Source organism: Malus domestica, chromosome 10, assembly GCF_042453785.1.
Source record: "Malus domestica chromosome 10, GDT2T_hap1".
NCBI classification, from domain to species: domain Eukaryota; kingdom Viridiplantae; phylum Streptophyta; class Magnoliopsida; order Rosales; family Rosaceae; genus Malus; species Malus domestica.
In genome coordinates, this window is record NC_091670.1 from 26,042,537 (window position 1) to 26,059,141 (window position 16,605).

Below are 16,605 nucleotides of genomic sequence, written 5' to 3' on the forward strand. Positions count from 1 at the left end.
AAGAACGACATTAATATTGTTTACTATCTAAAAAAATTTGGTTGTCTAAGTTTTTTTAGACCATTTTACCGTTTTAAATTTTCTCTCTCCCTACATCAATTTCTAGTTTCGCCGCTAGTCGGCACCGCATGACACACATGTACCAAAGTACGAAGATACTGAAGAAAAATCCGAAAGACAGACAGCACTTTTGGTTGGTTATGACGTCTAAAATTACGAGGTTTCGACTGTAGATTTTAACTGTTTAACCAACAACTTGCTCCTCGTGCCCAATCTCTTCTCCAAAACTCGATCCCAAATCTCTCCACCTCCTCCGCCGCCTCGTTTTCCTCCTCCTCGTGCTTATCAGATTCCACGACAAAAATACCCACAAATTCCCGCCAAATAACCACAACTACCGTTTACGTACCCACATGGCAGGCCCCCATTCGGCATCCACTTACACACTACAAGTCAAAAACACAGAGATTCACAGCCCCGCGGGCCCCACCTTCCCACCACCACTAATTGATCACTCTCCTAATCCTCTCTGTACTCACGCTGGCACCGCCGTCTCCTTCTCCACTTCTACTAGATCACTACCACCACTCCCAAAATCTTCTAATCCCATTCCCAATCCCTCCTCCAAAACCCTAACCCTAATTCCCCAAACCTCTGCAAATATCACTACCAAAAACAAAGTTCTCACTTCTTTTTACTTGACTCAGGCATTTTAACAAACACTTCAACATGCTGCAGCTGCCGCACTTCACCTGCTGTTTCCTCCTCTTACTGCTCCCGTTGATCACGTGCTCGAATTCGAAGCTGACGACGGTGTACGACGTGCTGCGGGCCCACGGGCTTCCGATGGGACTGCTGCCGAAAGGGGTCGTCGATTTCGAGGTCGACGACGCCGGCAGGTTTACGGCCCACCTGGATCAGGCCTGCAATGCCAAGTTCGAGAGCGAGTTGCATTACGACAGAAACGTTTCGGGGACGCTGAGTTTCGGGCGGATCGGATCCTTGTCGGGTATTTCGGCGCAGGAGCTGTTCCTCTGGTTTCCGGTTAAGGGTATCCGGATCGACGTGCCCAGCTCCGGCATCATTTACTTCGATGTCGGCGTCGTTTATAAGCAGTTCTCGCTGTCGCTGTTCGAAACGCCGCCTGATTGCACGGCCGCCTCCGGCAGCTTTGAAGCCATTGGAACCGTTTCCAAGGTAAGTTCCAATCTAGTCTCTCACTTGTTTTGGAAATTGATAATTGGATTGATTTTTGATGAAAAATGAAACTGGAGTTGTGTGATTGATTGCTTGATGTGCAGAGTAAATCGGGGAAATTGCGGTCCAAGCTCAATTATGAACTTGGTGGGAGATATTTTGGGTAGAACTTTGGAGGGAGAAGTGGATTGGAATTGTGAGTTCTGCAAAGTCTGGATTAGTGTGTGTTGGGTTGAGTTTTTTTTTCCGGTTTTCAATGGCCAGTGAATTCGATTCGAAACCGAAGATTGGAGGAGGCAGAGTTAAAACACAGTCAGTTTGTTGTGTCCCAGCTGCAAGAAGATTGAGTGAGGCAGAAGAAACAATGTGGTCAGATGAAGCCCAAATCAGGTGATGCATCTGCAAACAGGTTTTATGTTGTATTTTGAAGCTCATAACTGGTATCATGAAAATGGTATAAAAGCTATCAATAAAAATCCTTACTTTTTGTAGCAATTGTATGTGGAGGTTTTATTCTCAGTCTTTGCTTTCATCGATACACACTCTACGTTCTACGTCAAACTATCTAAACTGGAAGGAGCATAACTGCTCTAGCCGGCGTGGCTACGCGTAAATAGAGGAGTAAATGAGAGGAAGAGTGCTAACCCATCTTATGTTGTCTAATTCTATTTGCAAATCCAATTTCAATTGGGGATCTAACTTATTATGATTATGACTGATCAGGTCTAAAACCTTGAAGGACTCTGTGTCAGTTGTCTGAGAGGGTTAGAGCAGATGCTTTGATTGATTAGTGATGTGACTCTAATCAGAGTAAATTCTTTTTGCACTGGATTTTTGTTCCGGGAAGTTTCTGTCCGATCAAATTTTGGTTTCTTTCATCCTTCTTTTCTTCTTTGTCAGAGCAGAAGCTCTGCAGATGGTATGTGTAATATTTTGTTCTTTGAGAAATGTTAGGGAGATTCTCTCAAAAGTGGCATCCCCATGTGCTCTCTGTCACCCCATGTTTTTAGCACAATATTTTATAATGCTGGCATGAGAATTAATGTTAAATTGTAAGGTAATAGAAAATCTATGGAGAGTCCCATTTTGAGTCAGTCTTCTTGGCATTTACCTTGTTCTTTTATGCAAGCAGAAGTATGGGAACTTCGAATGAAAGCGTAATGCTCTTAGTTACTTGAACTACGAGCCCCTTACGAGATTATTTTTCTTTTAGCTACATGTGTTCCTTCGAATAGTTGAGGCAGACTAACAATATAGTAAGAGCTCTCTTGAGGCAGAATTTCCTATATGTCAGTACTTTGATTGGAACTGTACCTTTAGCTTCAGTTTGAAGGGTTGTGCACAAGATCACTCACTTCAGAGTTTAAGCCTTCTGCACTCAAATTTGTATGTGGCTTCTCTGTCTCCTATTTTAGCTTTTGACATGTATTCACACCAACTTCAGTTCTGAGAAAAAAATAAAATAAAATAAAAAGAAGAAAAAAAGAGCAAAACGCGAACTTTGATCTCTTCACCATCGACTCTTACACCGAAGAGATAGAGATCTGATATGAAAATCCCCAAGTGGCAATGGACCCTTCCAACCACTACCACAAGTACGGTATCCCTTTATACACCGCTGCTTGGCTCTCCGGCCTCGGCAAATCCAAATGACCCATACTGAATTAGCCCAATTCGATCCCGCCTCCGCTTCTCTCTTCAGTTACATTAAATTTGTAGATAATATTTTATAAACTAAATAACATGAAAGTTGATGATTCGAATATAACGAGTTGTCATTACCACTCACCCCATGAAGCATTATTATTTAGGAAAACTAATGAAAATAGCTTGAAAACTTTGAGTTTTAATGATAAGGACAAAATAAAGGGTAAAGTGAATAGTACCAGGATTGACTTTTTAGTGTAAAAATATGGTTTTTCGTTAAAGTGAACAGTACCGGATGCCTTTCGTTAAAGTTCCTTATTATTTAGCATCGAATCATTTAGTGCAGGCATATCCAAGATTGTAATCATCGTATTTATAATTGAAATTGAAAGAGACGCATGTAAGAACTCATAAAACAACAAAAGACGGGTCCCCTCCACCGGAAAATGTATAAAGCTCGCAGACAATGACAAGAACATCAGTCTTAAAATTACAACAAAACCAAAGGGCATTTCTGCAAAAATCAAATCAAATTTCCCATCTTTTTCACCCGGCACGTTACCCCATCACGGACCGTGCATTTCTACGATACAAATCACACCCAACTTACACAGACCCATAAAAAGCTAGCAACTCCACCTTCCTTCTCTCTGTTTTTTCAATCGAATTTTATACAAATATAATCCGCTCAGTCTATCACTTCATCTCTTCCCAACCACCACCCAAAACCTCGCCGGAACAACTGTTCTCCGGCGGAAAAACCCCTTTCGCCACTTACCCATTACCATGTCCACCACTCCCATCTCCTATCCAATAACCTCAAGACCCTTTCTTTCTCTCGCACCCGCCACCGCAGCCTCAAAACTCTTTGCACGCCCGAATTCCCACACCAAAAGCTCTCTCTTTTCCTCCCCTTCGTCTTCCTCCTATCATTTCCTCAATAGGGTATTCAGAAATGGGGCTGCTCTGTCGATAAGAGCTTGCTCGACGTCGCCGTTTATCGGCAGAGTCGGGTCGCAGTGGAGGGAAGGCAACGCGTCGCTGCTGTCGTTTGGGATAAACCCACCAGCTCAAATATCCAAAAGGGCTTCCGACGACTCGTCGTCGTCTCAGGTCTTATCTGCAATGCTTCCTTTCGTCGTTGCTGCTACCGCCATTGCTGCTCTGGCTCAGCCGTCAACGTTCACTTGGTAGGTTGTGGTTTTCTTGAATTTTTATTTGGTTTTGAATGATTGCATGTCGAACTCTTGTGGAATTAGCCAGTGGGATTCAGTTTTTTGTAGTTTATGAAAGTCCAAGTTGGATTATTTTATACAGGGATACATATTACTTTCGTTTTTGCTGGGATAATTAAGGATTAAAGTTATAAATTAATACTATTTCTGGATACCCTTTTGTACACATTAGTCTAAAGTCATTATCTTTAATCCTGGATCATTTCAGTCAACTCTCAGTTTCTGAGAATTTGGTTTAGGAAAATTTAAAGGTCGTGAGCTGGGACTGCTTGCATGTGTTTGATTTTAGGCCCATGAGAGACTTGGTTTTTGTTAATTTAGTTTAACGATGTATTAACTCAAAATTAATATAGGGTATCCAAGGATTTATATGCCCCTGCTCTTGGTGGGATCATGCTGTCAATTGGAATCAAACTGTCGATTGATGATTTTGCTCTTGCATTCAAAAGGTAATATCTTTATTCAGCATTGTGTATATATTCTTCTCACTGTCATTTATTTATTCTAATCTGTTAGCGAGGTTTTGAGTGTGCTCCCAATATTCTTTACTTCTCATCTGTTGCAGACCTTTACCCCTCTCTGTTGGGTTTATCGCGCAGTATGTACTGAAACCGGTACTTGGGGTACTAATTGCTAACGCATTTGGCGTGCCAAGGATGTTCTACGCTGGCTTTGTCCTCACTGCTTGTGTTGCAGGGGCTCAGCTGTCTAGCTACGCTAGTTTCTTGAGCAAAGGAGACGTGGCCTTGAGCATTCTCCTCACCAGCACCACCACCATTGCTTCCGTGATCGTAACGCCTTTACTAACCGGCCTTTTAATCGGTTCTGTTGTTCCGGTTGATGCTGTTGCCATGTCAAAGTCGATATTGCAGGTAGTTGGAGTTTAGTAATACAATGTTTTACCTTCTACGGCTATTATACTTAAATAGGCATTTCATTGACATTGTTATTTTACATGTAGGTGGTTCTTTTTCCGGTCACAATTGGTCTTGTGCTCAATACTTATGCAAAACCAGTTGTCAATTTCCTTCGACCAGTGATGCCAGTTGTTGCTATGATATGCACTTCATTGTGCATTGGCAGTCCTCTTGCAATTAACCGGAGTCAAATTCTATCTGTAGAGGGTTTCCGGTTGATATTTCCAGTCATAGCATTTCATGCGGTGGCCTTTACACTTGGATACTGGGTATCCAAAACTCCAGGTTTGAGGTAAATCTTCCTCTGTCATAGAATGTTAAAGTTCATGCTTGGAAGTCATGTGTTGTCGACTGTGAGGAAGAGTTGTGAGCCATTGGCATAACAACCTTTGTTGCCGGTTACCCTTGTTTTGCACTTGAATTCCTCCACGACTATGTTTCAGTGGATGTCCATAGTTAGGTGTTTATCTTTTATCCCTCAACGATCTTGCAACTAGCATACATGTTTGATCGTTGCATCCCCAGTCTCAAATTCAAAATCTTGTTATTCATTCACTCTAGCAAGTATCTAAACCTCATCTGCTAATAGTTTCTAGGAGAGTCATTAAGCTCACTTGGTTCTAAGAAATTTTAAATTTCAGAAATTTAAAGCCGGTGTCAGAAGTGTTTTAATATCCCCATGTTCTGTTATAGATAATGTTATTGTTGTCACCTCAGGCAAGAAGAAGAAGTTAGCAGGACACTTTCCTTATGCACGGGAATGCAGAGTTCCACTTTGGCAGGGTTACTTGCAAGCCAATTCCTTGGGAGCAGCCAGGCCGTTCCTCCAGCATGTTCGGTTGTTGCCATGGCCATCGTGGGCCTTTTTCTTGCGTCTTTCTGGGGCACCGGCTCTCAAATCAGAGACCTTCCGTCCCTACTAACACCTCGAACAGGTTCTCCAGTGAAGGCTTAGCAATGAGAACAACAATCGGAGAACTCACGGGGCATAGATAACGCTAAGTTAGTACACACTGATGGTCGTGGTTACTAGCGCAGAACATTACAAGGACAATACAACAGAAAGGATGATCGCTGTCATGTTGAACCACCTCAACTGGTTTGGAAAGCAACTACTGCTTACAGAGAGGATCGGGAACCGAAAATGGACAGACGGCGGGAAAACATAGTTTAGGCTAGAGTTGTAAAGTTGTAAAGCTCTTGTACTATAGCTGTGTATCTTTATGTTATTACTTTTTTTTTTTTTGGAAACCTGGTAACATTAAAAGGCAAAGATGCCAAGCAAATACAAGGAAGCCTACCTAGAGGCAAGACACCAATAACAGCAAAGAAAGAAATACGAGTGGTTCACAACAATACCACGACGCCGCATCTAATGCTAAAGCGTCCCACATCGCATAACCCAAAAGGACAGCTAAGGGGGGCAAGGAAGGCCGTCATTACATAGAACATGAACAAGGGAAGATGGGGGTTTATCGACCCAAATCTGATCACAAGCTTCCCTACACTTACTCGACGCTAAATAGTCCGCCGCTGAATTTGCCGATCTTGGAACCCAAGACCAGCGGTAGTCAGGAAAATCCTTACCTAAGCCGCAACATTTCACCAAGATAGGAAAGGCATCCCAACTGCCATTCCTTGCCATATCCTTTAGACAAGAAATTGATTCCAATGAATCGGATTCAATAATAACGGAGCTCCATCCCCTACTTTTTCCAAATCTACACCCATTCAGAATAGCCAGAGACTCCATCATATCTTCACTAGACGCCTTCCCACTATACCTTTCTACCTCCAGGAACCGACCCTCCTCACCCCGCGCCACCACCCCAATGAAGCTCGACTTGCTCCTGAGATTCCAACTAGCATCCACATTTATTTTCACACCGCCCATGTTCGGCGGACTCCACCTAATTCCAACCCCAGACTCATGTTGACCTGTGCTAGGCTCGGGCGACAAAGCTAGATGAGTAGCAGTGTAGAAGAAGCCGAGAGGGAAGAGGCAAAGATCACCTGCCTTGGATCAATCTGGTGGTTGTTGAAGAGGCAATTACATCTAGACTTCCAAATATTCCAGCATGTAAAAGCAATATACGAAAACATCTTTAGACTCACCTCCTTTGAGCCCTTCACCGAAGTAAACACCTGCAACAGCCAATGAGCCCACGACACTGTAGCCGAAATACCAACCCTCAAACTGAAACAACCTCCACACCAGATAGCACTCACCCAAGGACACTGCAGAAAGAGGTGTTCGATTGTTTCCTCCTGCAATTGACAAATTGAACAAAGTGGGGACTGGGCCGATCTCCTTCGTGCGAGATTTTCCATTGTTGCAAGTGCCCCATGGAGAGTCTTCCACAGAATTACTTTGTAAGTAATGATCCATAGGTATACATAAATGTTGTCCTCTCTCTCTCTCTCTCTCTCTCTCTCTCTCTCAAGCTCATCCGGATTTGGAAATCTTTGGGTAGTAAGCCCATCAGGCCCAACATAGATAGACATTTTATGGGCTGACTACGGAGTGCTTGTTAGTTGTGATCTTGTGAATAGTAAGAGTTCACTGTTTACACAGATTATCCTCATAAAATTTACAAAAACCAGTTACTAAAGGTCTCTTTGTCAACCTAACGGCAAAGTGATCCTTTGCGTTTTCAACATTGAACTCATAGAACTCTCAGCTGGTCTATATTTTGCTTAATTACGTGGACACTTAGCTGGTCTGTCTTTTGCTTACATGGACGCGTAGCTGGTTTGGATTTTGCTTACACGGACTCTAGTTCTATGACACATTGATAACAAATAAGACCTTTTTTCTTTTTCAAGAAAAAAAAAAAAAAGAATCCTTACAGATACAGAGAAACTGAACATAGCGGAAGTGACATCAATCTAGGGTCCATGCTAGGGTAATGATGGTCGGAAGCAGGCGGTTCTGGCGGACAAAGGGACCAAATGGTGTTACAATTTGCAAGTTATTTGGTCAGTTTTCAGAACGTTATAGACCTAAATAGCAGGGAAGTAAGTAGTGCCCTTGTTGGCTCGGGTGGTTACACCACCACCTTCCATCTGTGTGCCCTTGTTGGCACGATTACATGTGGGATATTTTCCCATGAGTTTCTTTCTCTTGATGGCTGCAGATTTGAGTTTTGTGGCATGATGGAGGTGGGTGGAACCTACCTGATTTCAGATTTGGAGGCTTCGTTTGGCTGGATTCTAGTGCCTGTGAAAGGCGGTGTTTCGTGGTCGGCGGTGTTGACAGCGTCTGTGTACTCAAAGAGTTTTTTTGTTTTTCTTTTGTTTGTTCTAGCTCAATCTTCTGGTTGGGCCTTTTGTTTTGGGATTCATATTTTAATTTTGGGCTTTATTTGTACTTGGATCATAGTATGTAAATGTTTGTTGTTTTGGTAATGAAAAATTTACTTTGGACCAAAGAAAGAAAAAAAAATCAGGAAAATAAAACGTTAATTGACCCTTTGATTTTGTTATACTACTTAACCCTGTGTGTTTGTGGTAGTTTTCAATTGAGGCAATTCCATATTAAAACCACGCTGGCCAGATTGTTTGTTTTCTAGGTAAATTACATTTTACTCATTCTGGTTTGGGATCGATTGCAACCTCATATAATATCTTTAAAACATTTCAATTTCATACATTTACTTATCATTTTATTTCAATTTCATACATCCGTTAGAAGATCCGTTAAGTAAACCGTTAAATGATGGCGTGGCAAATATGAGATCCACATTTGTGCTGATGTGGTTGCCAACTTTGTACCACGTGGCAAAATTTTCTTTTTATGCATTTAAAATATAATAATTTACCCTATTATTAAAAAAAAAAAAACCCCATCTTCCTTCCCTGAACCCTTCCCTGCAACCCAAACCCCCTATCACACCCTACCCCCCACCCAAAACCCCAAAATCAAAAGGGGGAATTGAATTCCAGAGACGAAGTGAGGGAGTAAGGGTTTTGGGAAGGGCAAAGCAAAGGAAATTCTAGAGAGAGAGAGAGAGAGAGAGAGAGAGAGAGAAAGAGAGAGAAGAGAAGTGGACTAAAAAAGAGAAAGATAAGAGAAGTGGACTGAGAAGGAGAAAACAGCTACAAGACCTAACCTGTCTTCTTCTCCTTGTCTTCGTGGGGGCACCTATGTGTGTCTTCTGCAACTCTTGCTTCCAAAAAATCCAACTGGGTTTTTTATGGTCATAGGTGGGGTGGGGGGTGGGGGGTGGGGGGTGGGGGGGGGGTCACGGGGGAGGTGGGGGTGGGGTGGGATGAGGGGTTTGGGTTGTAGGGAAGGGAAGGGGTCGGGGAAGGAAGATCCTTTTTTTTAATATATAATAAGGTATATTATTATTATTATTTTAATATATTTTAAATGCATAAAAATTATTATTTTTGCCACGTGGCACCAAGTTAGCAGCCACATCATCACAAATATGGATCCCATATTTGCCATGTCATCACTTAACGGATTTTCTAATGGATGTATGAAATTGAAATAAAATGATATGTAAATATATGAAATTGAAATGTTTTAAAGATGTTGTAAAAAGTTGCAATCGACTCAAACCTAATGGGGTAAAATGTAATTTACCCTTGGTTTTTTTTTTTTTTTGCAACCCAAGTAACACGACCACAACATCTTCTTTAGAGCATTTCCAATGAAGTCCCTAAATGGAGTCCTTACCACCCTCTACCACCGTATGTTTTTGAAGTTAGGGATTTTATGGCTTCCAATAGGGCAGAGCTCCAGTCCCTATAGTAGAGGGACTGGCCAAAGTATATAAAAAACACAACATTTGAGGACTAATTTTAAGGACTCAAAATGGAATGGGCCCCATATGAATTATGAGTGAGTTATAACCACCACATGCAATACAAATGACGATGATGTGCAGCAATAACAAACTCGCCAAACAAGCGCAAATAAAGCTTACTCGCCTGACACAGCGTCAAATCAGGTCCCACACTTTACCTTTGGGATCTAATGGTTCAACTGTCTTATTGGACTTTTTTAATCTTGTAGTCCCTAAATTTAAGAATTATACTATGAGGATCATCCATTGGAGCTAAAATTTCTTAAGGACTCAAAGATTCCTTTAAGTCCCTAAATGAGTTTTCATATGTGGTGGTTGGAGTCCCTAAATAGGGATTCCCATTGGAGATGCTCTTAGTCCTTTTCCTTTTTGGATTTGTATTCACATCATTTTTTACTTGTTAGGCAAGCATTCCATGCATATAAAGAAATGTTGTAAATAAGGTACTTCATACAGTTAATCAAGAAGAAAGTTGAGGTTCCACCATTAAACTAATTGGCTATATAGCCTAATTGCTTATAAGCATATGCAATATCCTTTTTTCCCATATGTGGGTTTCATACACTCAACACGTCCCCTCATGTGTGGCGAATTTTAAAACGTAAACAACACAAATTAGGTGATATGGAGTATGTGTAGCCGTTGGACTTCATATATGGGACCTCTAGTATTTGGAAGGAAGTTAAGATTCCACCATATATAAAATTAATTGGCAATGTGCATGGGGAATAACCCAATTTACTTATAAGCACATGCAAGATCTCTCCTGTCACCAAATTCATTTTCAACATGTTCCACCACTTATGATGAATTTTCAAGCTTAGCACGTGGATAATACAAACGGAGTGACGTGGTGCATGTGTGATCATTGGGTTTCACACATAAGACAACCTACTTTGATACTATAAAGAAGTTGAGTTTCTACCATAAAACCAATTGATAATATAGACTAACCCAATTACTTATTATAAGCACATGAAATGTTCCTTTTTTTACTTGATGTGGAATTCATACTCTCAACAAATTGTTGGTAAAAACTTTTGGCTGATTAATTGATAGAAAGGAACACAGTGAGAAAGTTATAGGGTTTAGTTGTGATAAACTAATACCTTTAAAGGCTGTCCACTCTTCTCTTTTTTGTTATCCATGAGCGACCAACTGCCAAACTAGCCGCAGCATGAGCGAGACACTGCGACCCTTGAAAAAGCGGAATTTTATGATGTGGTTCTCATCAAATCAATAATAACAAGAATAAATTTACATAATTTCATCAACACGTGATATTTACAGTTCTATTATCTCGAAATTATGTACAAGTCGTTTGGACATGCATTTGAGTGGGGAGTTTATTGATGAGTCAATACGAATTTAGATATTGCATTGTAGTTTATGTTATGGAAATCTATAAAGTGAGACTTTGCTTACAATTTCGTATTTATTATAGTCAAATTAATCTAATATTTGAATGGTATATAAAAAAAAATCCAACAAAAATACACTGTATTGCAGTGTCTGAATCCACAGGAAAACAAAACCACAAATACACACTTCAATGTAGTGTCTGATTCGACAAGAAAATAAAACCACAAAATATACATTGTAGTGCAGTGTCTGAACCGATCGCAAAACTAGCAAGTTAGCCTTTAACCCCTCTTTCAATCAACTTATGGATGCTAGGGTCCTAAGGATCTCACACTCCTCCAAAGTGGAGAGAGAGAAATTAATGATAGAAGAGTTAAGTTCTAACTATTTATAATGGCTTAAAGTTTGTGTGTAATTCATCATTGACATGTGCCAAAGTTATGCATCTTTCATGTCTTCACTCCTTAAGACTTAGGTCTAAATCTTGTAGATTTTAGATGCATTTTTTGATGTGACAAAGTTATGCATCTTTCATGTCTTCACTCCTTAAGACGTGACAGTTGGATGATACAAGTTGGATATTGGATGGTAAGTTACGGAAGATTTGATATGCTTTACAAATAGTTGTGGTTTATTCTAAGAGTATATAATCTCCTAAAGCACTTCTTATTTGGCTATTGCAAATTTGATAATGTGCCTACATCGTTGCTTATTTGGCTTATCAAGGTTTCATCACTGTCAATGCATGCCTAGAAATTCAGGTATAACAAATTATTTAAATAAGCAGTCATTTATTTTCATTATTGTAATTGATGGCATATTTTGGATCTTGCCTTTGAATATGCTAAGTTTTTGTATTACAATGCTTTAAAACTTGATTTTGTTTTCTGTATATGTTTTAATAGCTACTATGTTGACTGCTAGAACTAGAGAATTCAACCATGTAGAATGTAGAGTTTAATTGGTGTACAATGGATAAAGAATGGGCATACTTTCCAAGGTTATATTCTGAACTCTGTTTGTAAATGTTAAGATTTCTTATTTATATTACACACATTGAATTAGTACTTTTCCCTTGTAGAAATTCAGCAGTGTATCAAAATGGGGTACGTAGTTTTTTGAATGATGTTCTGAATAAGGAGGGTAATCCAAAAAAAATAATATGTCCTTGCAAGGATTGTCTTAACATGCGCTTCCAACTTTCCACAGTAGTGTATGATCATTTAATTGAATACGGATTTGACCCTACATACGATAATTGGATTTGGCATGGAGAAAAATCGAATGCATCTCTTCAACATGAAGATGTGGAAATGTCCGATGTTTATAGAATGTATAAGGATGCATATTTTCAAGAGGATGGTGTTGTAGAACCAGAACATGAAAGAATAGAGCCAAATTTTATAAGTTCATTGGAGGATGCCGAGCTTCCTTTATTTCCTGGTTGTACTAAGTACATAAAGATGAGAACAGTCGTTGTCTTATACAAGTTTAAAGCTATGTATGGGTTGATTGATAGTGGCTACAATGATTTACTTCAAATTTTGAGCGATATGTTGCCAGATGAGAACACACTTCGTGATTCCTTGAATTCGACAAAAAAAATATTGAAGACGTTTGATCTAGGTTATGAAAAGATCGATGCATGTGTCAACAACTGTTGTTTATTTTGGAAGGACCGAGAGCATTTGGAGACTTGTCCTGCATGTGATGCTTCAAGGTAGAAAGCTAATAAGCGCACTAAAAAGATTCACAAAGGAATACATGCTAAAGTCTTGCGTTATTTTCCTATAATACCTCAACTTAGAAGGATGTTTAGATCACCCGAGAAGGCTGAGCAACTGTTATGACATTCGAAGCATAAAAGTAAAGATGGAAAGATGAGACATCCGGTTGATTCATCGGCATGGGAAAGAATAGATTGTTAGTATCCTAATTTTGCATCAGATTCACGAAATCTTAGATTTTACCTTTCATCTGATGGGTTTAATCCTTTTGTTGATCTTAGTTCAAGATATAGTGTTTGGCCAATGGTACTAGTTACGTATAATCTTCCTCCATCATTATGCATGTCTAAGGATAATGTGATATTGTCATTATTAATTCCTGGGAAGGAGCAGCCAGGAAATGACATAGATGTATATTTGGAGCCACTGGTTGATGATTTAAAAAAAAAACTATGAAACAATGGTACTTAAGTGTATGATGCATTTGGTAAATCCACGTTCAATTTGAAGGCTATTCTGATGTGGACAATAAGTGATTTTCCAGCCTATGGAAATTTATCTAGGCATCCTGTAAAAGGTAAAGTAGCATGTCTAATATGTGATGCTGGCACATGTTCATTATAGCTTGATGCTAGTCATAAGTCTGCATACATGGGCCATAGACGGTTTCTTGCTCACAATCATCCATTCCGCACAAATGAAGATTGGTATGATGGAAAAGAAGAACATGGGATTAAGCCTAGAATGTTGAATGATTTAGAAATTGCTCATGCACTCAATGATTGGGAGAATGACTGGGGAAAGGTAGGAAATAAGAGAAAGTTTGGGAAGAGAAGAAAGAAGAAGAAGACATATGCTATTTAACCTTGGAAAAAAAAAAATCCATCTTCTTTGATCTACCATATTGGGAGGTTATAATTTCTACTTGCCCTTTTTGTTTACTTTTCTTATTCATTTTTAACATGATTTTACTTATATTTATGAGAATTTTCTTTTAAATGTATATATTTCAGATATTACTTTTGCGTCACAATTTAGACGTGATGCACATTGAAAAAAAATATATGTGAGAGCATTTTGGGGACACTTTTGTATATGAAGAGAAAAACAAAAGATAGGTGATTCGATGAAAGTTAAGCACTCAAATTAAACCCTCTTGTTGTCAAATTGTAGTATAAATGCAAGTAGGGATCGTTCTAAACCGGGGATTAGGAGGGCTTGCTAAAACCTCTAAACTTACTCAAAAACATAAAAACGTTTGAATAGACTCAAGGGACTCAAAACAGATTCTAAAGACTCAAAACTACCTAAAAACACTAAAAACTGGGCAGATTTGACTTTAACACAATTTTGGATGAATTTAGTGTTTTGGTTTGAATCAAAACACTCAAAACACACAAACAAAACCGAAATTTAACACTTTGAAACAAGAAAGTAAAATGGGGATTTTGGTTTTGATGAATTTGAAACAAACAAACAAGTTATAAAACTAGACAGATTGTAAGACAAATTTGAGGAATACGATGATGGATGGATTAGTTAGAGGTCTGTTCCTCACACATGACACACTTGTACATGAATCGATTTCTAATTGCTTTTCAATAAACTATGATGCTCAACACCCCAGATTAACCGTGATGCACAAATTAACCCTCAGATTTTCATTTACTCATTGAATTGGATGAATGCATGCGACAACCCAAATCATTCTCTAAAAGTCCCCTATATGAATGCACAATAGAGATACAATCAGAGATCATTACGTTCAATGAAAATCATAAATTTTGACGAGGCAATTATAACTATGAATGCATGATACAATTGCCAAGAATTCAATTAATGCAATTGTGATAAACAACCTTCACTACTCATGAATATAAACTTGTAACGATTAGGTGAAACTTATTTATATTCTAGCATCTAATTCATGCATGAAAACTAAGTATGCATCCTTAATAAACATACAAGAATCAGTTATGAATAAAATAGATAATTGAATTGCAATCACAACTTATCAAATCACAATTGGAAGAAATCAATTCAAATCTCAAGCATGTTCATGGCGTCAAACTTCCCCCTAACTAAATAGGGGTTTAGCCACTCATAATTGCAACAAAATTAGAAAATAACAAAGTAGACATTGAAAGCAAGAACGAAGTACAACTAAAACACTCCAAAGTTCCAAGCTTGAAACGCCAAGGACCTTTGTTTTCACCACCTTGTTGTAGCACAAGTGTCTAGGATGTGTATGGATATATGGATGGAATGGATTTGCACGGCTAAGAGATGAAAGTGTATGGATTGGTGAGATGTAGTATGGCTAGATGAATGGATGATGGTCACGGCAAGAAAATTGTGTTTATGAATGAAGTTGTGAGATGTGAAATTTAGTGTCTTTGGATGATGGCCCCCAAATTATGGTGAAGAGTGGATGTATTTATAGGCTAGGGAGAGGAGTGTATGGAGTTGTAATGAGTGGATGTAATGGGTGTAGTGGGTGAGTGTTGTGGTAATGAGTGCATGTAATGGGTGTAGTGGGTGGATGTAATGGGTGTAGTGGATGAGTGTTTGGTAATGAGTGGATGTAATGGATGTAGTGGATGGATGTTTGGAGAATGGATGTGTTGGGTGAAATGAGTGGATGTAGTGGTAGGTGAATGTGTTGGGTGAAATGAGTGGATGTAGTGGTAGGTGAACGGATGTGTTGGGTGAAACGAGTGTGCTAAAATGGTTATTTATAGGGAGAGGATGATGCACAAACTTCAAATTTCGTCCATTCCTTTTGCTCCAAACATATGCCATCCATTCCACGCCCAAAAATGCTCCAAAATGCTTCAAAAGGCACTTCTTTGCCACATTAACCCTTTGGACCTACAAACACACGAAAATAGCTTAAAATACTAAAATAACTACGAACTAACAACATAAATGCCAAGAAACAAGCTAACTAAGTCGCATAAATATGCTCTTATCAATAGGGCCAATTCTCGCAAAGATTTGCAAAACTTGGGAATTAAAGAGGACTTACATATGGATGAGGTCAATGTTCACTTGCCTCAAAGGCCACACATGTTTACACAAGCAAAGAAAAAGGTTTTTTTGTAAAAGGTTGACAGATTTAAAATTGCCGGATGGTTATAGCTCCAACATTGCTAATTATGTTTCCTTAGAAGAATATAGGGTTTTAGGCTTGAAGTCTCATGATTGTCATGTTCTATTACAACAATTGTTACCTGTGGCATTAAGAGGCCTTTTGTCAGATGGACCAAGGATTGCAATCTTCCAACTATGTGCATTTTTCAATGAATTGTATCAAAAAGTCATTGACAAAAACAAATTGGAAGCTCTTAACTCCGAAATTGCAGAGATTTTATGTATGTTTGAGAAGTATTATCCACCTTCCTTCTTTGATATTATGCTACACTTAACACTTCATCTTGGTAGAAAAGCTCTAATAGGTGGCCCAATCCAATTTCGTTGGATGTACCCATTTGAAAGGTATTTTTCATTTGTATAAATATTATTATGTTCATGTGCATATATAAGGCTTCAATTAAATTTCAATGTGTATGGTTTTGTATCTTGTTCTAGGTTTTTGAAGATACTAAAAGGATTTGTTAAAAATCTTGCAAGACCTGAAGGTTGTATAACATAACATTATGCTAGTGAAGAAAACTCAAAGCATTGTAGTGGGTACATAAAA

At 39.0% G+C, this 16,605-nt stretch overlaps 2 protein-coding genes across 3 annotated transcripts; both read left to right on the top strand.

The window, feature by feature from the left end:
- Positions 1-246: 246 nt before the first annotated feature.
- On the top strand, positions 247-2,291 carry LOC103429558 (uncharacterized). Of its 2 annotated transcripts, XR_528642.4 has the most exons (3): positions 504-1,197; positions 1,302-1,587; positions 1,921-2,291. XR_528642.4 is itself a non-coding variant. In XM_008367709.4 (2 exons), exons 1-2 carry the CDS (start codon positions 730-732, stop codon positions 1,362-1,364), a joined length of 531 nt encoding a protein of 176 aa, XP_008365931.1. In that variant the 5' UTR covers positions 247-729; the 3' UTR covers positions 1,365-1,692. The 2 variants fall into 2 exon arrangements, 1 of the variants encoding a protein (XP_008365931.1); XM_008367709.4 differs by lacking the exon at positions 1,921-2,291 and having other exon boundaries at positions 247-1,197; positions 1,302-1,692.
- A 1,115-nt stretch (positions 2,292-3,406) lies between these two features.
- On the top strand, positions 3,407-6,247 carry LOC103429557 (probable sodium/metabolite cotransporter BASS3, chloroplastic). Its single transcript, XM_070806062.1, has 5 exons — positions 3,407-4,034; positions 4,433-4,528; positions 4,645-4,951; positions 5,041-5,288; positions 5,714-6,247. Exons 1-5 carry the CDS (start codon positions 3,631-3,633, stop codon positions 5,949-5,951), a joined length of 1,293 nt encoding a protein of 430 aa, XP_070662163.1. The 5' UTR covers positions 3,407-3,630; the 3' UTR covers positions 5,952-6,247.
- Positions 6,248-16,605: the final 10,358 nt, after the last annotated feature.

Bases quoted from the DNA above. Each gene is read 5' to 3' on its own strand.
- LOC103429558 (XM_008367709.4), top strand. From the start codon at position 730: ATGCTGCAGCTGCCGCACTTCACCTGCTGTTTCCTCCTCTTACTGCTC. The intron at 1,198-1,301 runs GTAAGTTCCAAT...CTTGATGTGCAG, and splicing joins CCATTGGAACCGTTTCCAAG to AGTAAATCGGGGAAATTGCG.
- LOC103429557 (XM_070806062.1), top strand. From the start codon at position 3,631: ATGTCCACCACTCCCATCTCCTATCCAATAACCTCAAGACCCTTTCTT. The intron at 4,035-4,432 runs GTAGGTTGTGGT...AAATTAATATAG, and splicing joins CAGCCGTCAACGTTCACTTG to GGTATCCAAGGATTTATATG. The intron at 5,289-5,713 runs GTAAATCTTCCT...TTGTCACCTCAG, and splicing joins TCCAAAACTCCAGGTTTGAG to GCAAGAAGAAGAAGTTAGCA.